Below are 25,813 nucleotides of genomic sequence, written 5' to 3'. Positions count from 1 at the left end.
GTATGACTCAATTATGTTTTTTACTCTAAAATCAGAACTTCTTTAATTTTACTTAGAAAAGAAACTTAACACCAATTTAGATGACTGCATGTTATGTAATGTGCTCCTTGCAAATAATAATCAAAAAAAGTTCAATCCACTAGTGTTAAATTTCCCAACTAATTAGTACTGTAAATGAATGATTTTCCAAAAGCTTCCAAAGTGGCTTGTTTCTTAGCAAGTGGACCTGGTGATATACTAGTCTTTATTTCCTTATTTCTAGGATGTTTTGTCATTCACCCTCTTTCTACCCAGTTTTAAAAATATTTTAAAATTTTGCCCAGAAGCAACAACTTCTTTCCATTTGTAACAGAAGTTTCTTTTTCGTTGATAAATCCTTGTTCTACCTTGGTTAAAGCTCTAAACTACATTCTTGATATCACAGTGTAGGAGTACTGCTTTGTGTTCTTTCCTAGGACTCTATCTTAGAGTATTATCAAGTTCATTTTCTTAAATTTTAAACTCTTAAAGTTCTATCACATATAACTTCCTTTTTAAAAAGTTGGTATAAATAAAACACTTAAGGCAATTGGTACAAAATTTGCTTATTATACGCAGTTGGTTGAATTTTAATTTGGTGCTGATGAGTTACCATCAAGTTTATTCACTTGATCAGAAATTGTCATTTCATGCACGTGTGTTTTTGGTTACCACCAAATAAAAAGTGAAATTTAGTTTGAATCCATCGCCATTCTTAGAAAAAATGATTCCTAAACTATAGAGACTTAGGATTCTTGCCATATTTTGTCACGTTTTGGCAAAACACCTTGCTGCTTTGGGCCTCATTTATTTCTTCAGTGATTTCTCAAACATCTACTTTGTGCCAATCTCTGCCCTTCTCGAGCTCATGTTTTATTTAGTGCTGAAAGACAGGCAATAAAAAGTAAATAAAATATGCAGTATGTTAGACTGTGGTCAATACTGTAGAGTAAAAGTAGGGAAGGGGGATAAAGAGTACATGGTGGGAGTTGGTGGTCAGAGAAGGCCTCACTGAGACATGACATCTGAGTAAAGACCTGAAGGAAGGACTGCAAGGAGACTGGGTTGGCCACAAATGAGTGAGCAAGAGAGAATAGTAGGAGATGGGGCCTGCAAGGTAATGTGGGCCATGTATGAATTTGGCTTTTACTCTGAGATAAGAAGCCATTCATTAGAGGATTTTTGAATAGTGGAGTCTTGTATACCTGAGTAAAAACTACAATCAACAAAAAACCTTAAATAGAGAAGAGTGTTTATATTACTCTAGTCCCTGTCTTGAGAATAAACTACAGAAGACCAAGGGCAAAATCAGGGAGATTAGTTGGGGGGCTCTTGTAATAATCTGGTGGGAGATGGCAGTGGATTAGGCTAAGCACCTAGCAGTGTGGGTGATAAGAGGTTTGATTTTGGATATATTTTGAATTTGTTGATAGTTTGAATGTGAAATAGAGAAAATGTTGAGGGTGACATCATATTTATTAATCTAAGCAAATGGGAAGATGGCATTGATACTAATTGATATGGGGAAGACTAGGAAGAACAAATTTGGAAGGGAAGATGAAGACTTTGGCTTGGAGCATGTTTTAGTTTGAGATGCCTGTTAGACATCCAAATGGAGATGTCATAGTCATTCACTTATGTGAAGTGAGGGGAGTGTTCTAGGCTGTAAATACCACTGAACATTTTTAAATGTCATGGGAATGAATACAAGTAACACCGGAGAAATGTGAATAAAATTGGTGTATCACTGTCAATATCTTGGTTATGATTTTGTACTATAATTTTGTAAGATGTTATCATTGGGAGAAACTGGACAAAAGGTGCATGGAGTCTCTATTATTTCTTACAACTACATGTGAATATAAAATTGTCTCAAAACAAAAGTTAAATTAAAAAAAGTCGTGGAACTGTATGAGATTACCAAGGGACACAGTAGAGATAGAGAGAAGGTAAGGTCCACAGATTGAGCTCTGGGGAATCTGACAATAGAGGGTTAGGGAGATGAAAAGGTATTGGCAGAGGAAACTAAGAGGGGGTGGCCAGTGATATAAAAGGAAAACCGGGGGAGTGGTGGTTTCCTTTTTGTAAAATATGAGTGCAGACATGTTGTAGAGTTCTGGGATTCTTTATTCAATATTGGTCATACATACATGTTAAAATTTGTTCTTAGGAGATGAGTACAGAGTGCCACATATCCTTATCTCTGGTAGCAGAGACTTTTGACCTTAAGAAAACCAAATGTCAACATTACTCCCAACACCTTTAACTCCCTACATGTACTCTCATAAAAGTAATTCTCTTATATTTTTACAAAAGAAAGTAACTAGGTCATTGTTTCCCAAACTGAATTGTGGAACTAGTGTGTCCGTAATTCATAAACTGGGGGGAAAGTTTCCGTGGTCAAATAAGTTTAGGAAATGCAAGTTAAAATTAAATAGATTCTTTAATATAGGATCTTTCCTGCTAGATGTGGGCTGTATCAACTAGTATATTTATTTGACCCTGGAGTTTTTTTTCCTTCAATACTTATTAACTTTTTGACATTAATTTTCATACAATAAGTATGTAGAATGCTGATCTAGAGGGATCATTCTTTGGATTCTCTGAATTGGGGAATAAAAAGTAGTTGTGTAAGGTGTTAAAGAAGATGGACTCCTAGACATTTCATTCACGTTTATGAATCTTTGTAAGGTAGAGTTTATAACTGGTTGCTAGCAATGTACATATCTTTTTAGAAATTACAGAAATAAAATGATATCCTCTATTTATAAAATCTAAGAAATACATAACAAGGACAGACCAGTTATTAGCTTATTCTGCCTCTGAATATAGCAGCAAGGGGCTTTTTTTGTTTGTTTTTTTTTTTTTTTTTTTGGAGGGTATGGTTACCTTTAATGATTTCACACTAAGATGTTTAAGAATCTCTCATATTTATTTGTAGCTTCTCTTTGTCACTCCTTATGCTTAGTTCATCAGTATACCCACTTACTTACTTTTCTTGAGACTATTACTTTTTCCAGTCTTTTATTATCTGTTAAGGAGTTTCTTACATTGTAAAGTTTTCCTTCTTGCTTAAACAGTGTCAAGAGGTCTTCCTTGATACTAGGATGAGGAGTTTTTATACCCAGCTCTACATTAAACCCTCTCAGAGTGCTAAAGGGACAGTGGTTGAATAGCACAGGCTCTACAGTTGATTGCTTAGTGTGGAGTTCCTACCCTGCTGTTTACTAGGGTGTGTGTGACCTCGGGTAGGTTACCAGATGTCTGTGCCCCATTCCTCATTTGTAAAACACAGTTAACAACAATGCTTGCTCATAAAGCGTTAGGGAATTAAATGAGTTAGTATATGCATATAGTACTTAGAAAGTAGTTGGCACATAGGAAGTGCTATACACATGTAAGGTTATCGTTGTTACTACTGTTACGTTACTACTCTTCATGATTTTATTTCTGCCTGTATTTTATTCATCTTCATTAGAATAACTTCAATTTTCAATCTGAGCTTCCAGTACCATTTCACAGATCACTTGTGTTAACTTTCTTTTTCTAGCCCAGTGTGTGTGTGTGTGTGTGTGTGTGTGTTTTGGAGTTACTGTTGAAGCAAACATAAGTAATACCATTAGATTTTTGGTATCTAAAGCTTACCAAACTTCTACTGTTAGAGAATGTCTATGAATCCTCCTAGGTTCACTTTAGTCATAGCTGTCTTTTCCCCCTAATTATACTGCCTTATACTGACTACACTATGGCTCTTCTCATATTTTCTGTCCACATCTCTGATTTTGAGATCCTTCTGCAGCCTCACTTTAGTCATTTTGGTATTTGACTACCTGAGTTTACTCTCCTCTGCAAACTTGGAGAAGCTACTGTGACATCTCCTTTTCTGCATCACTTCTTGAAATATAGGAACCTACTGTTTTTAATCCTCCACACTGAAAAAAAATCTGTCTCCCTACCACTCTGAAGTGTGGTGTCGTGAAAGAAGTGCAGCTTTGAAATAAGGCAGTCCTAGGTTTAAATCCTAGCTGGGTGTCTAACCAGCTTGTTGAGCCTCAGCTTCCTCATCAGTGAAAGGTCTCATTATAAGAAGTCCTTGCAGGGTGGTTGTAAGAAATAGAGACTGGGGATGGTTAAATCATTAACAAATAATTGAAGTTCTTTAGTTAAATATTTAATTAAAATTCCTTAGCACCGGCCTGCCAAAAAGTACTTAATAAACGCCATGTTGTTGCTGTGGCTGCTCCAGCTATTGCTGCCGGTGCAACTACTGCTATCACGGCTCTTCCCGTTACTGCCCCCGCTGTTGCTGCCACTGCTGCTGTTCGTACCGCAGTTCCTGCTACCGCTGATGGCAGAAGACCCTGGCAATGGCCTGTCCGTGGCAGCTTCTCGTCAGGGAGAGTTTTAGTGCCACCCAGCTGCACCGTAGCTGTTGGTAATTTGGGCTTACAGTTCCCAGGTGGCGCAGTCCATTCCTGCAGACTGCCACGCGGACGGCTCTTCACTGCAGTGCTTCAGTCGCATGCGTTGGGTATAATTCTCCAGCGTCAGATCGAGTGTAGTTCTGACTCTTCTGGTCTAGGGACTATGAAACAGCACCCTTGTTGGAAACTAGTGCGTAATGCTCTCTGCTGAGGAGGAAAACATTCCTCTGAGCTTATAGAATCCCCTTTTTAGGAGGAAAACATTCCTTTGAGCTTGTAGAATCCCCTTTTTAAAGAAAACTTTTAAAATTATTGCCAGGCATTCATTTCCTGGCTACTTAGTCAATATTACGAGGCTTGTGGAAATGTGTAATGGTGCCAGTTAGCAGTAGTAAAGTGGCTGTTCCTTTTGTAGACCTTTGAAATGATTTAAAAATTTGCTTTTCTCAGATGTTAGATCATAATTCAATCATGGAATTGTACTTTCCTATTTGTTTCACCCTTATTTCTATTTTTTTCTTCCTCTATCTTCTCCAGTACATCTATCTGGGTATATTAATTGTAACATAGAATAGAAGTAAAATTTTAGGTTTTGCAAGGTTAATTTTCTTTCCCTTTTTCTTTTTAAAAAAATTTATTTAAATTTTAGTTCACATACAGTGCAATATTGGTTTCAGGAGTAGAATTGTGTGATTCATCACTTACATGCAACACCCAGTGCTCATCACAAGTGCCCTCTTTAATATCCATCACCCATCTCGCCCATCCCCCCCCACCTCCCTTCATTAACCCTCTGTTCTCTACTGTTAAGAGTCTCTTATGGTTTGTTTCCCTCTCTCTTTTCCTCCCTTCCCATTTGTTCACTTGATTTCTTTCTTACATTCCACATATGAGTGAATTCATATGGTATTTGTCTTTGCCTGACTCATTCACTTAGCATAATACACTCTAGCTCCATCCACATCATTGCAAATGGCAAGATTATATTCTTTTTGATGGCTGAGCAATATTCCATTGTATGTATGTCCATCTTCTTTATCCATTCATCAGCTGATGGACATTTGGGCTCTCTTCATAATTTGACTATTATTGATAATGCTGCTATAAACATTAGGGTGCATGTGCCCTTCAAATCTGTATTTTTGTATCCTCTGGGTAAATACCTGGGAGTACAATTGCTGGATGGTAGGGTAGTTCTATTTTTAACTTTTTGGGGAACCTCCATACTGTTCTCCAGAGTGGCTGTACCAGCTTGCATTCCCACCAACAGTGTAAAAGGGTTCCCCTTTCTCTACATTCTCGCCAACACCTATTGTTTCTTGTGTTGTTAACTTTAGCCATTCTGACAGGTGTGAGGTGATAGCTCATCTTGGTTTTGATTTATACTTCCCTGATGATGAATGATGTTGAGCATCTTTTCGTGTGTCTTTTGGCCATCTGGATGTCTTCTTTGGAAAAACGTCTGTTCATGCCTTCGGCTCATTTCTTAATTGGATTATTTGCTTATATGGGTGTTGAGTTTGATAAGTTCCTTATAGATTTTGGATACTAACCTTTTATCAGATATGTCATTTACAAATATCTTCACCCATTTTATAGGCTGACTTTTAGTTTTGTTGTTTCCTTCACTGTGCAGAAAGTTTTTTATTTTGGGGAAGTCCCAATAGTTCATTTTTGCTTGCCTCTGGCGACATGTCTAGTAAGTTGCTACAGCCGGGGTCAAAGAGGTTGCTGCCTGTGTTCTCTAGGATTTTTATGGTTTTCTGTCTCACATGTAGGTCTTTCATCCATTTTGAATTTATTTTTGTGTATGGTGTAACAAAGTGGTCCGGTTTCATTCTTCTGCATGTTGCTGCCAGTTTTCCCAACACCATTTGTTGAAGAAACTTTTTTCCAGTGGATATTCTTCCCTGCTTTGTTGGAGATGAATTGACCATATAGCTGTGGATCCATTTCTGAGTTTTCTCTTCTGTTCCATTGATCTGTCTGTTTTTGTGCCAGTACCATACTGTCTTGATGACTACAGCTTTCTTTGTAATATAGCTTGAAATCTGGAATTGTGATACCGCCAGCTTTGGTTTTCTTTTTCAAGATTGGTTTAGCTGTTCGGGGTCTTTTGTGGTTCCATACAAATTTTAGGATTGTTCTAGCTCTCTGAAAATTGCTATCAGTATTTTGATAGGAATTGCATTAAAGGTATGGATTGCTTTGGATAGTATAGACATTGTAACAATGTTTGTTTTTCCAATTCATGAGCATGGAAGGTTTTTCCATTTCTTTGTGTCCTCTTCAACTTCTTTCATCAGTGTTTTATAGTTTTCTGAGTACAGATCTTTTACCTCTTTAGTTAGGTTTATTCCTAGGTATCTTATTGTTTTTGGTGCAATTGCAAATGCAATTTCTTTTTCTGCTTTGTTATTGGTGTATAGAAATGCAGCATTTTTGTACGGTGATTTTATATCCTGAGACTTTGCTGAATTCATGTATTGAATCAAGTTCTAGCAATTTTTTGGTGGAGTCTTTCAGGTTTTCTATATTGAGTATCATGTTGTCTACAAATAGTGAAATTTTGATTTCTTCCTTGCCAATTTGGATGCCTTCTATTTCTTTTTGCCTGATTGTTGAGGCTGAGACTTCCGGTACTATGTTAAACAGTAATGGTGAAAGTGGACATTCTTGTCTTGTTCCTGTCTGTAAGGGAAAGGCTTTCAGTTTTTCCCCATTGAGGATGATATTAGCTGTGGGTCTTTCATATATGGCCTTTATGATGTTGTGGTATGTTCCATCTGTCCCTATGCAAGGTTAATTTTCTTGACAGAAAGTTCAGGTTAGAAAGATATTTCCCTCTAACATATCTTGAAAGTATGAGTCCATGGTAAATCCATAAAGTCTCAAACTTGGAAAACTGGGCTACTAAACCAGTTGTCTCTTTTATTGATTGAATCAAATGTCCCCAAAGCCACAATTTGAAGTGATTTTAAAAGTTGATCTAGTTCTCTCACTTAGCTCCAAGTTTGCTCTAAGCAAAGTACAATGGAAGGGCACTGCCTGAAGTCAAAATATCAGTTCAAGACTCCTCTCTCTTACTAACTTTATGTTCAAATTACTTCAGTTTCTTCATTTGTGAAATGAAATTAAAAATAATCTTGGGACACCTGGGTGGCTGTCAGTTAAGCTTCTGACTCTTGATTTCGGCTCAGGTGATGGTCTCAGGGTCGTGAGATCGAGCTCCATGTCAGGCTCCGCACTGGGCATGGAGCCTGCTTAAGATTCCTTCTCTCCCTCTGCCTCTTCCCCACTTACTTGCATGCATGCATGCGCTCTCTGATAATCTTTACACTATTGTTTAGAAGATTTTAAAAATGTAGAATATTTTACAAATAAAAATGTTTGTTATATTTTGTTAAATACCCTTAATTTAAAGAGTACTAGGAAGAAATGGAAACAAAACTGACTTTCCTTGAAAATGAGTTCTTCTGTCTTATTTCAGAATGGCTACTGAGTTTTATACTTAGCACCAGTTGTAACTGCATGGCTCTTGAATAGTATAATGTAAATAACCCTTCCATATATCCCTTGACCCGGAACATTGATTCCTTGCCCTTTGTGTGCAAGACTCTGTATCAAGTGCTGGAAATGGAAATATGAGTAAGACATGGTTCATGTCATCAGAGTAATTACAGAATAAGGCAGTCAGAATTGTAGACACTGAATCCACATCTTCACAGGGCCACACAGTACACTGATTTCACAATGAGTTAAACCACTAATACCATGTATATATTACATTATGTGATTTTTGTGAAATGCTATACCAGTAGAGAATCTGGACTTGTTCCCTAAGAGAAATATCACTATTATACCACTCTAAACTATACCAGTAAGTCATTAATTATCTTTCATAAATGCAAGGAGTAAGTAACCTCTTTCAGAAGTAGAATGGCAACCTTTTTAATACGTTTTATGTTTAAGAATACTATTTCTCTTTAAAAATGTTTACTTCCGGGGCGCCTGGGTGGCTCAGTCGTTAAGCGTCTGCCTTCGGCTCAGGTCATGATCCCAGGGTCCTGGGATCGAGCCCCACATCGGGCTCCTTGCTCCGCGGGAAGCCTGCTTCTCCTTCTCCCACTCCCGCTGCTTGTGTTCCCTCTCTCGCTGTGTCAGAGAGAGCTCTGTCAAATAAATAAAATCTTAAAAAAATTAATAAATAAATAAATAATGTTTACTTCCATTGAATACTATGATCATTGAAGAATATGTCAGAAGTCATTCCATTATTTCCCTGTGAAATTCTGAAATTATTTGAAGGAATTATTCATTCTGGACATAATCTAAGTTGGAGAGTCTTAAGTATTCAAAATGGTCAATGTCTTCATTTCATATATTTGATTTAACAGGAAAAAAAGAAAACATCTGTGAGATTCACAGAATTTATTTGGGGCTTGTTTCCTTCTCTAAACTAAAAAAAATCTTATTTGGGTATAGTTGACACACAATGTTGCATTAGTTTCAGGTGTACAACATGTGGTGATTCAACTTCTCTGCATGTTACGCTGTGCTCACCACCGCTGCAGCTTCCAGCTGTCACCAGACAGCACTGCTGCTGTATCATTGGCTGCATTCTCCGTGCTGTGCCTTTTATTACCATGACTTATTCCTTCCATAACTGGAAGCCTGGATCTTCACTCCCCTTCACCCATTTTGCCCATTCCCCATCCCATACCCCTCTGGCAACTGTTAGTTTGTTCTCTGTATAGGTCTGATTCTGCTTTTTGCTGGTTTGTTCATTTGTTTTTTAGATTCCACATATGAGTGAAATCATACAGTATTTGTCTTTCTCTGACTTACTTCACTTAGCATAATGCCTTTTAGGTCCATCCATGTTGTCACAGATGGCAAAATTTCATCCTTCTTTATGGCTGTGTAGTATTCTGTTGTTTATATATGTATGTATATATGTACAAGTTTTATATATATATATATAAAATTTATTTTAAAAAAAGTTTATATATATATATATGTAAAACTTCTTCATTATCCATTCTATATTGGTGGATACTTGGTTTGCTTCCATATCTTGGCTGTTGTAAATTATGCCCAATGAACATAGGGATACATACATCTTTTCAAATAATGTTTTTGTTTGGGTAAATAGCCAGTAGTGAAATTATTGGATCATGTGGTAATTCTCATTTTAGTATTTTGAGGAACCTCCATACTGTTTTCCACAGTGACTGTACCAATTTATATTCCCACCAACAGTGCACAAGGGTCCCTTTTTTCCTGCACATCAATACTTATTCTTTCTTCTCTTTTTGGTTTTAGCCATTATGACAGGTGTTAAGGTGATATCTCATTGTGGTTTTGGTTTGCATTGCCCTGATGAGGAGTGATATTGAACATCTTTTTATGTGACTGCCATCTGTATGTCGGCTTTGGAAAAATGTCTGTTCAGGTCCTTTGCCCATTTTTTAATTGGATTATTTTGTTTGTGTTGAGTTGTGTAAGTTATTTATATATTTTGAATATTAACCTTTTGCCAGATACATCATTTGTAAATATTTTCTCCGATTGAGTAGGTTGCCTTTTTTGTTATTGTTGGTAGTTTCCTTCACTTCGCTTTTTATTTTAATAGAGCCCCAATTGTTTATTTTTGCTTTTGTTTCCCTTGCCAAAGGAGACCTATCCAGAAAAATATTGCAACAGCCAATGTCAGAGAAATTACTGCTTGTGTTCTTTTAAGGGTTTTATATGGTTTGGGATCTCACAGGTCTTTTTTTTTTTTTAATTTAATAGGTAGAATTTAGTGATTCATCAGTTGCATATACCTAGTGCTCATTACATCAAGTGCCCTCCTTAATGCCCATCACGCCTCAGTTTGTTTCCTTGAGTTTCAGCATCTCTTATGGTTTGCCTCCCTCTCACTTTTCATCTTATTTTATTTTTCCTTCACAGTTAGGTCTTTAATCCATTTTGAATTTATTTTTCTGTATAGTGTAAGAAAGTCGTCCAGTTTCATTCTTTTGCATGTAGCTGTCCAGTTTTCCCAGCACTGTTTATTGAAGAGACTGTCTTTTCCCCATTGTATATTCTTGTCTCCTCTGTCATAGATTAATTGTCCTTATAAGCATGGGTTTATTTCTAGGCTGAATTTTCTGATCCATTGATTTATGTGTCTCTTTTTGTGCCAATACCAATAGCATTTTGGTTACTAGAGCTTTGTAATATATCTTGCAGTCTGGAATTGTGATTACCTCCAGCTTTGTTCTTTCTCAAGATAGCTTTGGCTCTTCATTCAGGGTCTTTTGTGGTTCCCTTTTCTAAACTTTTGAAATGTAACTGGGATTGGAGATAATGAGAGATCCTGCCCTTGGATTTCTCTCATCCTACCACAGACATTAATCAAACCAGATCTTGAGCAATTCTAAAATAGTTTTTCCTTTTCAAAGTGGATACAACATATTTGTCCCTGGTATATATTGCAAGACAGTAGGTAGGAGCTGTGTGTCAAAATATGGTGGTTTCTGGCAGTTTGGACTTCTCTCTTTGATATCTGTTAAGCAGAGAATGATGGGAGACAGTGAAATGGAAAGACAAATGAAACTTCAGTGTAGTCCTTCATTTAGGGCACACCGTACCAACTTCTGACAGGGATTCTAAGGTTACTACCATTTTTTCAGTCTTCTGGTCCTTATAGTAATTGCTTGTATGTTATAAATTAAATATCCAGGGCTAATTCAACATTGCCAATAAAATAACAAAATAGAGCCCTAGTCTGGCATCAAAATCTTCTGCCTCCACTGATGGTCTTATTTTTTTCTGCTTCACATTTTCACACACAAATATTTTGTTTCTCTTGATTCCTTGTCTCTAATTAGTTCTTCTGTCTATCTAGAATGATTTTTTTACCCATCTTGCCTAACTTTAGATCATACCTAGGCGTTCAGAAATGGGTAATTTTGTATGAGAGCAAATAGGGCTGGTCCTAACAGGAGTGGACCAGCGATCAAAATTAATGTCTAATGGATTGTGTTTGGGTGTTGGGGGAAGTATTGCAGGAAGATCTCAAAATATGGACGATATTTAAGTTGTAATAGGCTTAAGAGCTTGTGTGGTACACTCTCAAGTATTCTGGACGGTAACGTTGATTCCCAACTCTACCCATGTCAGTAATAACAACTAACATTTATTGAGCACATGTAATTTGCCAGACACTCTTCTGTTTTGTATTTATTCATTCATTTAATTCTCACAGACTAATGAGATACACGCTGTTATTGTCCCAAATTATGGATATTAAGTCAACTGAGGTACAGATAAGTAATTTGCTCATGATTACATAGCTTTCAGGTCGGGAGCCTCAATTTCAATTATAGCCATCTGTTGTCAGAGAGTAAACTAATACAAACTGTACTGTATTGTTTCCTGGTTGTACTTGTGCTTACTAATGTACTTCCTGCCTTGTTATGATTGGCTGAGGAACTAGATGGGACTGAGCTTCAGTGTGTTTTCACAGGAGGGTAGGCAGCAACTGACACACCTGTAGCATTGGGACCAGAATCTAGCTTTCCAAACTTAGAACAATAGCTCTATGATGTATGGGCAATAGGACATTTTCAGCAAACAATGGCATGGATTGGTCTATTAGTAAGATTAATTTGGCAGTGATACTCAGCATGTTTGAGAGTGGAAAATATCCAGAGGCAGAGAGATCAGTTAAGCTTTTTCACTTTTCCTGGCATGATTATGAGGGAGCCTGATTCACAGGAAAGGAATTGGCTGTGAAGCAGTGCAGTGGAAATTTGAAATAGAGCCATCACTTTTAATCCTGGTTCTGCTGCTTAATAGATGTATTACTTTAGCATTTTTAGGCCTCAGATTTTTCTCGTCTACAAGATGGGGGCAGTTGGACGATCTCTTAGGACTCAAGTCTAATTCTATATTAGAATCACAGTATATTACTGTGATATTTCTGAATTGAATTGCTGACTGATTGAAATCAGTAGTAATAAAAATGGAGGAGTAAAGCTCCAGATGATGACTCTGGGGTTATCTGTTCAGAAGTAATGGTTGGGATTTTTCCTTAAAGATGAGAATAACAAGACTGAGTGGTAAATATTTCTATTGAATGTTCTTTGTCCAGTTGGTACTTATATTCTGTTGGTTTACCTTGTTTATCATCTCCCTAAACCTTCCTCTTCCCCACTGACACTGCTTCTGCTTTACTTGAGATAGTCATTAACTATCTCTTCTCTGTGCTATGGTGAGCGTTGTGAATTGTGCAAGACTGTTGAATCACAGATCTGTACCTCTGAAACAAATAATGCAATATATGTTAAGAAAAAAAAAAAGATAGCAGGAGGGGAAGAATGAAGGGGGGGGGAAATCGGAGGGGGAGACGAACCATGAGACGATGGACTCTGAAAAACAAACTGAGGGTTCTGGAGGGAAGGGGGGGTGGGAGGATGGGTTAGCCTGGTGATGGGTATTAAAGAGGGCACGTTCTGCATGGAGCACTGGGTGTTATGCACAAACAATGAATCATGGAACACTACATCAAAAACTAATGATGTAATGTATGGTGATTAACATAACAATAAAAATTTTTTTAAAAAACTCTCTCTTCTCTGGGCTTCCTGTGTGGAGCTTATCCTCTTCTAATACTCCCCTTTCTCTTTCAGATGCACATAATCATACTTTCCTGTTAGCCTTAGAATAAAGTTCTTAGCATAAGCACTATATCCTGGCAATCAGTATCTTTCCTGAAGTTGCCCTTGCTATCTCCTCAATAGCATTTTTGACTACTCTCCTTTGTTCCCTACATTACAGTCATATTAGACCACTCAGGTTCTCATTTGTTGTCTTGTTTCATAATTCTTTGCTTTTGCTCTGCCTTGACTCTCCTTCCCCTGCTTTGCCAACTCCTGTTCTTGCTGCAAAACCAAGTTTACTGTAGTATCTTCACTGCTTCCTTGCGTCTTTCCCTTTTGTAGTGGCTCAGTCTTTTGTACAGCCATTCCATCATGTAGATGTCTTTTTTTTTTTTAACACTTTTCACAATTCCATAAACATTTGCTTCAATATGTTTCCTTGATGATGAACTCCTTGATAGGAGGGACTGTGTCTTAACTTTGGACTAGAACTCTTAGCACAGTACCTGATGTATGTGCAACCCAGTAAATGTTTAGCTCAGTTACCCTTTCCACGTATCTATTAACTCCTCTCAGAACAGATGATCAGAAATGGTACACTAGATGTTTTACTGTAATTTATTAGTCTCATGATTACTATCAAATTTAATCTTGAATATCTAAGTGGAAGATGTTAAGAACTGATTGGCTTTCCTACTGGCTTATACAACTTCTTTTCATCTTTTTTAGTATGCTTACAAATATCTTAAATTGAAGATTACAAAAAAAAAATCAACGTTGAAATTTTGGGCTTTTAAATTGTTGTTAAAAGGAAAGAATATGGCCTGGCTAAAACGAATCTGAATGATTTTCCCTTTATAGCTTTTCCCTTTACCCCATGGTATGTATATAGTATGAATGAAACCTCAAAAGAACAGACTAATGTAATTAACCCAGAATATTTATTTTACATGTAGCCTTGGATTAGTTATGTGACCTGCAGAAAAATGCAAGAAGGGACATTTATTTTAAACTTTAGAGGGAAAGGATTATCCTTTATCAGAAAGATGTTTCAGCAGGTTCATATACAGAAGAAAAGTAATTTATTTGCAATCTTGATCTGTAGTCATTTTGAAATTGATCACCAATCTTTCTGTTTTCTTTACACTGAACTTTTAGTGTTTGTTTTAAATGTTGTACTACATTTTTCTATTAAAAATTATTGCAACATTTACAGGTGAAAAGTGTAATTATCTAATAGCAGGTCTTTAGCTCAGAACTTTGAGCTTAGCAAATTTCACTGTCTTCTACCAAGCAATTGAATATCTCAAATGATGACTATTTCAGCAGGTATCTTTAATGAATAAGAATTACAGGTAAGAACACTTTTTTTTTCCAATTAGTGTTAATGATGTGTTGGTAGTTGTGTTAAAATTTGTTCATCTTTTTGTTTTAATTTGTTAATCTTAAATTATGCTTTTCTAGTTACAAAAATGTAGTGTACATTTTAATGATGAATTAACTCAGTGAATTTTTTTCTCAGTGGAATTTTCTATAGTGTACTTTTTGAATTTTTAAAATATTTGTTTCCTTAAATATTTCACTGGTTATTATAATTCTGTTCCATAAACAGAATACGAGTATGGTTAAAGCCCCAAAATAAGATTGGGATCATAGGCCTCTTAGTGCTAATTATTTCAATAACTTATTTTGTTCTCATCCACCAGTTTCTTAGTAAGATGAAGAGTAATAAAAAACTGTCACTAAGCTCTCTTGCAGAGATAGTAAGAGGACATAGTTTCTCCAATTGAAATATCAGCAGTAATAGTAACACATGCTTAATAGTTTTCATTTTAATTGTTGCATAAAATCAGTTTATTAGAACAGCCATATGTGAAAATGATTAGCATGGTAATGTTTCTTTTCTAAGAATGTAAGGTTGATCTTTGATAATATTTTGAACAGTAACTGAGAGGGAAATTCTTTTATAAAATGTTTTTAAACTTCCTTTTAATCAGTTTGTTTCAGTTCTTCAAATTGAGTTTAAAATTATTAACTGCTTAGAAATAAAAATCAGTTGTAATATACAAATTTATTTCAAAACTTCATTAATCCAATATCTTTTTGTTTCTTCACACTAATTTTTCATGTTTTCATACAACTTTATACATGTTATTCTTAAGACTATCATTTTCCTGTATAAATCATTAAAGACTAACGTGAAGTTTCATCTTTATGAATATTGTTCACAATTAAACATTTAAAAGAATTACCAAATCTTTAACCTCCAAAATGATTGACATTTATGCATTTTGTCAATATTTCTGCAAGTTTTATTCATTTAAATTTGTTTAGTAAGTTAGTTGTAAATTATTGTAATACACTACCAATATAATAAAAGAACAAAAAATGACACACTCTATTTTAAATCTTTTGCAATTTCATGTAATCACTAAAATATAGATAAGTAATTTTACACAAATTATTATTAATATCTAGTAAAGCATTAGCTCTTATAGACCAAATTTTTAGTGTTCCCTAGGAGAATGGATAAAGAAGATTGCCAACTCCATATTTTGACTAACCATGAGAGTAGCTTTTAGGATAATTGACGTTTCTATCCTATATGTCTTCATTTTTGTGCGTGAAATTTAAGTCAGTATAGTTGTTGCTTATATTAAATATATTAATCTTTAAGTATAGCTCTAAGCCTTCATAAAGTAATGAATCACTTAACTATTAATGGCATTTCAAATCAGGTAGGTACTTAACGTAGTTTAAAATTGAGTTTAATATATAATGTCAGTAAATAATATTTAGTTATCAGCAGTTTCTAAAAGATCTAAAAGATATAAAAGCTAGCTTTTATATGAAATTATTTTAAAGATGGCATATGCCTTTCTTAATGTAATGTTACAATTTTTCTATTTTCAGAAACCAAGTTTAAAAAAATTGTAGTTAATATTTGAGCTATGCTTATGGTAGCTATGCTCTTAAGAGACTGTATCCTTCAGAATTATAAATTATTTCTTTGATTTTGCTACCTTAATTGTAATAAATATTGAAATAGCATTATATTGAATTTCACAACAGATAAAATTTCTCTTCTCTCACTTTTTAAGCCCTATAATAGTAAATACTTCTGCATATTATATATATGAAGCATATAACCTGCTTTTATTTTTAAAAAGTAATTCTTTTTTTGAAACGGTTTACTAATGTATGTCTTTTATTTATAATTGTATTTAACATAGAGAAAAATTTTTAAGTGCTCTTATTTTCAGAAAAGAAGGAAATACATGCCTGTATTGATTTCTTTAGCACATTTATTGAATCTACTGTTTATTTTTGTGCATTTTACTTTTCCCTAAAATATTTTAAAGGTCATTTACAAATCTATATTAGTTTAAATTTACATTTTAATTATTTTAAGCATGCAGAAAAGAACTGTTTCATATTTTCCATTGTAAATATAAAATAAAGTATTCAATAATTATTTTGTTTTCAAGATTAAAAAATGAAGCTCCCACTAAGGAACAAGAACCTGTGTCTGAGGTAAATTTTGTTTTACTTGTACCTTAAAGGCTTATATATTTGAAAGTATTACTGGTTTAATTTTTTAAACATTTCAATTCATTGTGTATAATAACAATTATTGGCATGTTATCGGGAAAAAAATTGAGATTTGTTTGTTGTCATTAGATATAAAAATATCTAACCCTAAGCAAAATTCTAAGGTGTTTTTGTTTTTACAAAAGCATCATATATTTCACTTGCCTGTTATTTAGTTCAACTAGTGAGTTAATGGAGATAAATTTATGATTTAAAAATCCTGAAATCAATAAATGTCAAACAGTTGACACATTGGAAAATTAATCTTTCCAGATGATTTTATTTTCTGGGACTGTCAGAAAGGTTTAACTAATACTTAAAATAGAAATATTCTGGGGTCGCTGGGTGGCTCCGTTGGTTAAGCATCTGATGCTTGATTTCTCTGTTCAGGTCATGATCTCATGGATCATGAGATTGAGCCCCTTGTAGAGCTCCTCGCTCAACAGGGAGTCTGCTTGAGAGTCTCTCCCTCTGCCCCTCCCCCCACTTGCATGCTTTCTCTAAGATAAATAAATAAATGAATCGTTTTTTAAAAAGGAGTATTTTGAATATATATTAAATGTGTTTTAGCTGTCTTAAACAGGCACTCTGAATAAAACACTTGGGGTTATCCTATAAATGTTATTTACTGGGCAGTCTAATGGATGTATGTAGAAATAGTTTTGTTCAAGTACATGTTTTCTTGATGTCAGTTTTTTTAATATTACAAAATATTCCATATCTCTTTCTGAGTGTACTGAAGTGAAGCAGGTTCAGATTTATCTTTTGAACAGCATTTCCAAATTGAACAATGAATAAGTGAAACCTAGGCAGAACTTAGCCACCTTCTTCCAAGCAGCTTTCTTTTACACCACAGAAAGTTTTCTTTTGTTTAAAAGGTTTTCAATGACAAATAAGTTTAATAGAGATGGGATATTTTGGTTATATGATTCTTTTTTTTTTTAAGATTTTATTTATTTCTTTGAGAGAGAGCAAGAGTGAGAGCACGAGCAGGGGGAGGGGAAGGGGTAGAAGGAGAGGGAAAGCAGACACCCTGCTGAGCAGGGAGCCCTACCTGGGACTTGATGTGCAGCTCAATCCCATCATGACCCCAGCCAAAGGCAGACACTTAACTGACTGAGCCACCCAGGCACCCCAGTTATGTGATTATTCTTGAATAAGTTTTGGTAGTTTGTGGTTTTTAACATTGAATTTATCTATATAGACTTGTTTGTACTCTTCCCTTAAACTTTTAATGTCTTAGGGTCTGGAGTGATAATTCTCTCATTCATTCCTGATGTTAATAGTTTGTGGGTTCTTTTTTCCTATTGTTGTCATATGTTTTACTTTTACATAGGTTATAAAGACAGAATACAGAGTTGCTGTTTTTGCTTTAGATAGTTATTTTTTAGAGCAGTTAAAAACTTTAAAAAATAATTTTATATTCAACTTTGTTTTTATCATGTCCAGTGCTCTTCATTTCCTTGTTAGCTCTCCATTTCTGTCTAGTATCACATTCCTTATGCCTAAACAACTTCCTTTGATATATTTTATGTTGCAGATCTACTGGTAATTAATTCTTCTATGCCTTTTTCATTTAAAAATATATTTTTCATTATTGAAAGGTATTTTTTGGTGAGTGTAGAATTCTGGGTTGACAGTTTTATTTTCTTTCAGCAGTTTAAAGAAGTCATTTTATTGTCTCTTGGTTTTCATATTTTCTGACAAAATGTCTTACTGTAATTTTGATCTTTGTTTCATATATATATATATATATATATATATATATATATATAAAATGTGTCGAATTTTTTGGTTGCCCTCAAGATTTTATCTTTATTTTATTATATCTATAGTTCTCATCAGTTTGAGCAAGATGTAGCTAAGTCTGGTTTGTTCATATGTTTACTTATATGTTTATCTATTTGTTTATTTGTTTATTTGGGGTATTTATCCTGATTGGTGTTCTCTGAGCTGTCCTGTATCTTCTACTTCTGGGATTCCAATTTCCTAAATACTACACCATTTGATGTTAGCCCCTGTTCTTAGATGCCCTGTTTTAATCTCCACCCTACCCCCCACACACTTTTTTAGTGTTTCATTTTGGGTAATTTCTCTCTATTGACCTATCTTCAATTTTACTGATTCATTTTTTTCATTTGTGTCAGGTCTGCTGATGAGCCCATTAAAGGGCTCATTTTTCATCCCTGTCCTTGTGGTGGTTGTTTTTTTTTTTCCTAGCATTTGCATTGATTCTTACAGTTTCTGACCCTCTGCTAAAATTACCATTCTGGTCATGCATGTTGTCCTCCTTTTTTCACCAAAGCATTTAACATATTAATAATAGTAATTTAAAATTTTCTGTCTGGTAGTTCCAGTAGTAGGGTCATATCTGAGTCTCATTCTGCTGATTGCTTTGTCTCCTGACAGTCCATTTTCCCCCTTGCTTTTTTGTTATATAATGTTTGGTTGAAAGCAAGAAATTACAAGTAGGACTGAGATAAATAGTATTTATATCTAAAAATGGGCACACCATTTCTTATGTTAGGTCATTACTATGGGATTTTGTTTCACCTACTAGTGAGTTGATCTGAGTTTTGGCTTTATTGTTGCTATGGTTACCCTTAATGTACTACCAGGTTCAATTCCTGTAGTATTTCTTTGTGCTGAGGGTGGGAGTTACGTTGCTGGGGGATTTTTCCCTCAGTGTTCTTGTTTCATACTCAGCTTTATTTCTCCCTGTGAGACTGAGCTTTAGAAGGTGTGTCTTTCTCTCTATATATACTCTTGCCTTTCTTCCATTGGTACTGTTGTTGCTTGTTATTTAGTGTTTGCTAGCCTGGAAGTGGGTGGTGGGGAGTGGGTGATGTTCTCTCTTCTGGTTTAGCCTCACTCTTAAGCTGGCTCTGTGTTTTGGGTCTTGAGAGTAGGATTTTTTCTTCCATCCCCTAGTCACGGTTAGTCCCTGTGCCCTAGGGGCAATAGGGTTCGCCTCTCTTCTTTCCAAATACATAAAGGCACGAACATTAAGAAAATTTATGAATCCATAATTTCATCACATCATCTACTGATTCTTTTCTGATACATTCATACTTGACTAGAATAAATCATCAAACTCTTACTTTCCTTTGAATGCCCTATTTCATCCTTGTCAAATGAAACCACCTTTCTTACAAAAACCATTCTTAAGTTTAGTTTTTGGTAAAAGAAAAAAACCTTACACTAAAAATTTAGCAAGCCATAAGTAGAGTTAAAGGAAGACATATGGAATGGGAGGCCACATAGAATAATCTTGGTCCAGGTGTTTCTTTCAAGAATATATGTGAGGCGCCTGGGTGGCTCAGTCATTAAGCATCTGCCTTCGGCTCAGGTCATGATCCCAGGATCCTGGGATCGAGCCCCTCATCGGGCTCCCTCCTCCGCAGGAAGCCTGCTTCTCCCTCTCCCACTCCCCTTGCTTGTGTTCCCTCTCTCGCTGTGTCTCTCTCTCTGTGTCAAATAAATAAAATCTTTAAAAAAAAAAAAAAAAGAATATATGTGATGTAGATAGTTCTTTGAATAGATGCAGGTATTTATTTTAGGCATACCTCTGATAGGATGGATAGCTTGATCAGATGCATTGTATTGGAATCAATATTATCATGCCCAGATAATATTTTCCTGGTATCACTCTTTTTCATTTCTATAGTTTTACATTTTCTCTTTGAAAATTAATTCCTTTCATATACTAGATTATAGTTGGAATCCATATGATTTAGTGGCTTCTAACATAGCCTCTGCCCTGCTACTATGTGTATTCTATACACTGCAACAATCTATTGCTATTGTTCCCTAACTAAATATATACCATGAATCTTCCCCTCCAATTTCAGGGATAGTGGAATTTCATTATAACATAGGTAGGGACTAAGAGAGAGGAGTCAGGTACAGATGCCTTTCTTTTTTTTTTTTTTAAGTTTTAATTTAAATTCCAGTTAGTTAACATACAATGTAATATTAGTTTCAGATGTACAAGATAGTGATTCAACACGTCCAAAGAACACCTGGTGCTCATCACAGCAAGTGCACTCCCTAATCCCCATCACCTATTTTACCCATCCCTCCACCCACCTCCACTCTGGTAACCATCAATTTGTTCTCTCTCATTAAGAATCTATTTCTTGTTTTGCTTCTCTTCCCCCCCACCTTTGGTCATTTCTTTTGTTGACTAAATTCTACATATGAGTGAAATGATATGGTATTTGTCTTTCTTGGACTGACTTATTTTGCTTAGAATAATACTCTCTAGCTCCATTGGGGCTGTTTCCATTATTTGGCTACTATAGATAATGCTGCTATAAACATCAGGGTACATGTATCCCTTTGAATTAGCATTTTGTATTCTTTGGGTAGATACCTCATAATGCAGTTGCTGGATCATAGGGTAGTTCTACTTTTACCTTTTCGAGGAACCTCCATACTGTTCTCCAGAGTGGCTGCACAAGTCTGCATTCCCACCAATAGTGCAAGAGGATTCCCCTTTTTCCACATCCTTGCCACAGCTGTTGTTTCTTTTGTTGTTGATTTTAGCCATTCTGATAGGCATACGTGATATCTCATAATGGTTTTGATTTGTATTTCCCTGATGATAAGTGATGTTGAGTATCTTTTCATGTGTCTGCTGGCCATCTGTATGTCTTCCCTGGAGAAATGTCTATTCATGTCCTTTGCCCCTTTCTGAATTGGATTATTCATTTTTTGAGTGTTGAGTTTGATAAGTTCTTTATAGATTTTGGATACTAACCCTTTATCTGATATGTCATTTGCAAATATCTTCTTCCATTCCATAGGTTGCCTTTTAGTTTTGTTGATTGTTTCCTTTGCTGTGCAAAAGCTCTTTATTTTGATGAAGTCCCAATAGTTTATTTTTGCTTTTGTTTCCCTTGCCTCAGGAGACATCTCTAGAGAGAAGTTGCTATGGCCAATGTCAAAGGGCTTGCTGCCTGTGTTCTCCTCTAGGATTTTAATGGTTTCCTATCTCACATTTAGGTCTTTCATCCATTTTGAATTTATTTTTGTGTATGATGCAATGTGGTCCAATTTCATTCTTCTGCATCTTGCTGTCCAGCTTTCCCAACACCATTTGTTGAAGAGACTGTCTTTTTTCCAGTGGATATTCTTTCCTGCTTTGTTGAAAATTAATTGACCATATAGTTGTGGGTTCATTTCTTGGTTTTCTGTTCTCTTCCATTGATCTATGGCACTCATCTCTCCATACTGTTTTTGTGCCAGTACCATACTGTTTTGAAAACTGCAGCTTTGTAATATAGCTTGAAGTTCAGAATTATGATGCCTTCAGCTTTGCTTCTTTTTTTCAAGATAGCTTTGGCTGTTCAGGGTCTTTTGTGGTTCCATACAAATTTTAGGATTATTTGTTCTAGCTCTCTGAAAAATGCTATCAGTATTTTGATAGGGATTACATTAAATCCATAGATTGCTTTGGGTAGTATGGACTTTTTAAAAATATTTGTTTTTCTAATCCATGAGCATGGCATGTCTTTCCATTTCTTTGTGTCATCTTCAATTTCTTTCATTGCAGTTTTATAGTTTTCAGAGTACAGATTTTTTTACCTCTTTGGTTAGGTTTATCCCTAGATATGTTACTATTTTTGGTGCAGTTATAAGTGGGATTGATTACTTGTTTTGTCACTGTTTCTGGAGATTTTCTCTGATCCTTTGTTGCCTTTGTTACTTTTAGTCTTTCCACTCAAAGAGTCACCTTTAGTATGTCTTGCAGGGCTGGATTAGTGGTCACGATCTCCTTTAGCTTTTTTTGTCTTGGAATCTCTTTCTCTGTCTTTCTATTTTGAATGATAGCCTTGCTGGATAGAGTATTGTTGGCTGCAGAGTTTTTGCATTCAGCACTTTGAGTATATCATGTCACTCCCTTCTGTCTTGCCAAGTTTTTGTTGAGAAATCTCCAGCTAGCTTTGTGGGTCTTCCCTTGTAAGTTAAGAACTTCTTTTGTCTTGCTGCTTTTAAGATTTTTTATTTATCACCATATTTTTCAAATTTAATTACCATATGTCTTGGTACTGGCCTGCTTTTGTTGATTTTGATAGGAGTTCTCTATGCTTCCTAGATGTGGGTGTCTGTTTCCTTCCCTGGAATAGGGAAGTTTTCAGCTATTATTTCCTCAAATAAATTTTCTGCCCCCTTTTCTCTCTCTCTCCTTCTTTTGGGACTCCTATAATACAAATGTTATTATGTTTGATAGAGTCATTGAGTTCCCTCATGTCCTGTAATTCTTCTTTCTCTCTCTTGTTCAGCTTCGTTATTTTCCATTATTTTGTCTTCTTTGTCACTAATTCATTCCTCTGCTTCTTCTAGCCTGCTGTTCCTTGCATCAAGCCTGTTTCCAATCTCATTTATTGTATTCTTCATCTCTGATTGATTCTTTTTTAACTCTTTTATCTGTGTGGTAAGAGTCTCCCTGATATCTTCTATTCTTTTCTCAGGCCCAGTGAGTATCCTAATGATTGTTGCTTTAAATTCTCCATCAGGCATGTTATTTATATCCGTTTCACCTAGATCTTTGGCTGTGGCCTTATCTTATTCTTTGATTTGGGACAAATTCCTCTGTCTTAACATTTATCTAATTCTCCTGGTATGTAATTTTCTGTTGTTTGTAATCATTGTTGTTTTATATTTTTCATACAAATGTTTATACCTATTTGATTGTTAAATGTTTATTATGTTTGTATGTATTAATTAAAAATACTGAAAATGTATACCAAAAAAAATTTTTTTTAAATATGGCATCTAAAAAGTCAAGTGGCACATTGTTCAGAAGATGAAAAACACATGCAAAAATTGATCAGAATTATAGGGCACTGTAATAAGTTAGGCTGGAAAAACAAAATTTTCCAGCTACTGAAAATTATGAAGTCTTTAACATTGACACTATTAGAATAGAATTACTATGAAATTCAGAGTTAAAGACTTCTCTCTGAATTGTGGGGAAAAGATAAAGAAAATGAAATGTTAGAAGTCTCAGAAGCTAGTGAATATAAGCATGAGCAAAAGATGTCTTTTGAAATTTAATTCTTAATTGTGGCCATCTATTTCTAACATAATAAAAATGCTTTTAATAGAGCACGGGCCTATCCAAGGACAAGATGCAGTTTTAGGTATTTATTTTACATGATGGGCCAATTTTAAAAGATGGGTCTTAAAAAAAAAAGGTCTAGTTTGAGTTGATTCATTGTGACTGGCTCATTTATTATACCAGAGAATCCTTATTTTTGTTTCTCATGCATGCTTTTTAGCAATAATACAAAATAATTAAATTTTTGTAACTCAAAAAGTGCTTTCAAAGATTGGAAAAATTTGAAAAGAATTTGTGATCACAAAAATTCCATATTTCATTTTGATGCTTTTTAAAAATGGAAGTATTTTTAAACGTATATTCAAACTGATAGTTTAATAGATGATGCTTTACAGAGTGTGATAAAATAAGTATCAGTGATTTTAAATGTGTGTTTTATATGAAAATTATTTCTCTCTCAGAGGATCATAGGAAACTATTGGGAGTCCAAATGTTGGAATGTTTCTGAATTCACTTGAACTTATAGGAACTTATAATCATATAACTAATCATTAAAAGGATTCTGTGTTTTGTCTAGTAAAATTTTTAAAAATATATATTCTATTAGCAAATCATGTTGAATCTGAAGCACTGTGGAGAATAAAAGAAGCAAAATACATTTCCTTACTCTTTGTAAACCAGATATAATCTATTATGAGTAAATGTGTCTGATTCTTAGTTATATTTACATTAAGAATAATATTGTAAGGGGAGAGTTTTATTTGACTTGATTGAAACAAAAGAAAAAACTGGACAGTTATATCTCAATAAAGCTGATTTTGTTTTAAAGAAAAAGTAGATATGGTCTGGCTTATGAAATTATTAATAAGTTAGAAAGAGATTACATTTATATAAAAATTGTCCTGCCCAGGAGTATGATAATGGGACAGATATGGCAGATGTATACAAAGGTGTACAAGCCAATATTTTTCCCAAAAAATAATTACGCCAAATTTGTACCTTGCTCAGTTCATAATCATAATTTAATATAAAAAAATGCCTTATCTGTGAATTCAAATATGATTATCTTTTTTAGTATTGTAGAAAGGATATATATTTTGGGAGTGGGGTAATTCAACAAGGAGATGGAATATTCCTATTTTAAAAACAAATTAAAATCACATACAGATATAGGCATCAAGATTAAATGCACTTGAGACACTTTGCATACAAATTGAAAAGATGTTTATCAAATATGAAAAGATATAATATCAAATGTCAAAATTATGTTGAACTTGAAAGCATCTTGGTACAAACATACTAGATTTTTACACAGATTATCTGTATGGGATGATATTTTGAACAAAGTGGCAAAAGTTAATAAAACTCTACAATCAGAAAAATGACCATAAATAAAGCTGTATGCTTAATAAAAGGCCTGTCCCTTTGCTTACAACAAATGAAAGAAAGTAATTTTTAAAATATGTTCAGTGAATATAAAACTTGAGCAAGAGATGTAAATATTCACATGAATTTCAAAATTAGACAAAAAAAAATGAATGAGAGTATTGATAATTATAGGGAAAGTGCTTATTGAATAGACATTAAGATTATAAATGTGTTAACTTCATATTTGAAATATACATATGAAAAATTAAATCAAGTGTCTTCAGATTTTGAATTTTTAGGCCAAAAAAAAGTTATTTTCTATAAATGAAATTGATTTACAAAAAGCAGCCACTGACTCTGTTCTTAAATATCCTAACATGTTAAGTTCTATAGAAATTTCATGTAAAATAGGTTATCACAGTATCAACAAATTATAATATTAAATTAAGAATTGTATTTGGGTCCTCTAAAACTGATTAGCAAAATGTTAATCAAAATATTAAAACAATACTAGCCACAGTAGCATCCTGTAAAAGATGTTTCAGTAAGCTGAAGTTAGTTTTAAATTATTTAAAATCATCACTTGGTCAAGAGAAATTGGTAAACATGACAATTTGCTTATTTGAAAACAAGATAGGGAAAGAACTAGATTTGAAAATATTGATGTGTATGTTTACCTTTAAGCCAGTAAAGTG

General features: G+C 34.5%; 1 protein-coding gene across 13 annotated transcripts in view; it reads left to right on the top strand.

Moving 5' to 3' along the window:
- The window catches only part of ZNF280D (zinc finger protein 280D), a 305,658-nt gene that overhangs the window by 262,195 nt on the left and 17,650 nt on the right, over positions 1–25,813 (top strand). For all 13 annotated transcript variants that reach the window (XM_032417673.1, XM_032417674.1, XM_032417684.1 and 10 more), the window contains one exon: positions 16,582–16,627. In XM_032417673.1, coding sequence (XP_032273564.1) covers positions 16,582–16,627 — 46 coding nt within the window. The remainder of the gene's footprint in view (positions 1–16,581; positions 16,628–25,813) is intronic.

This window comes from Phoca vitulina, unplaced genomic scaffold (assembly GCF_004348235.1).
Source record: "Phoca vitulina isolate PV1807 unplaced genomic scaffold, GSC_HSeal_1.0 scaffold20, whole genome shotgun sequence".
NCBI lineage: Eukaryota > Metazoa > Chordata > Mammalia > Carnivora > Phocidae > Phoca > Phoca vitulina.
Note: the sequence above shows the minus strand (reverse complement) of the source record. Positions and strands in the feature narration are given on the sequence as shown.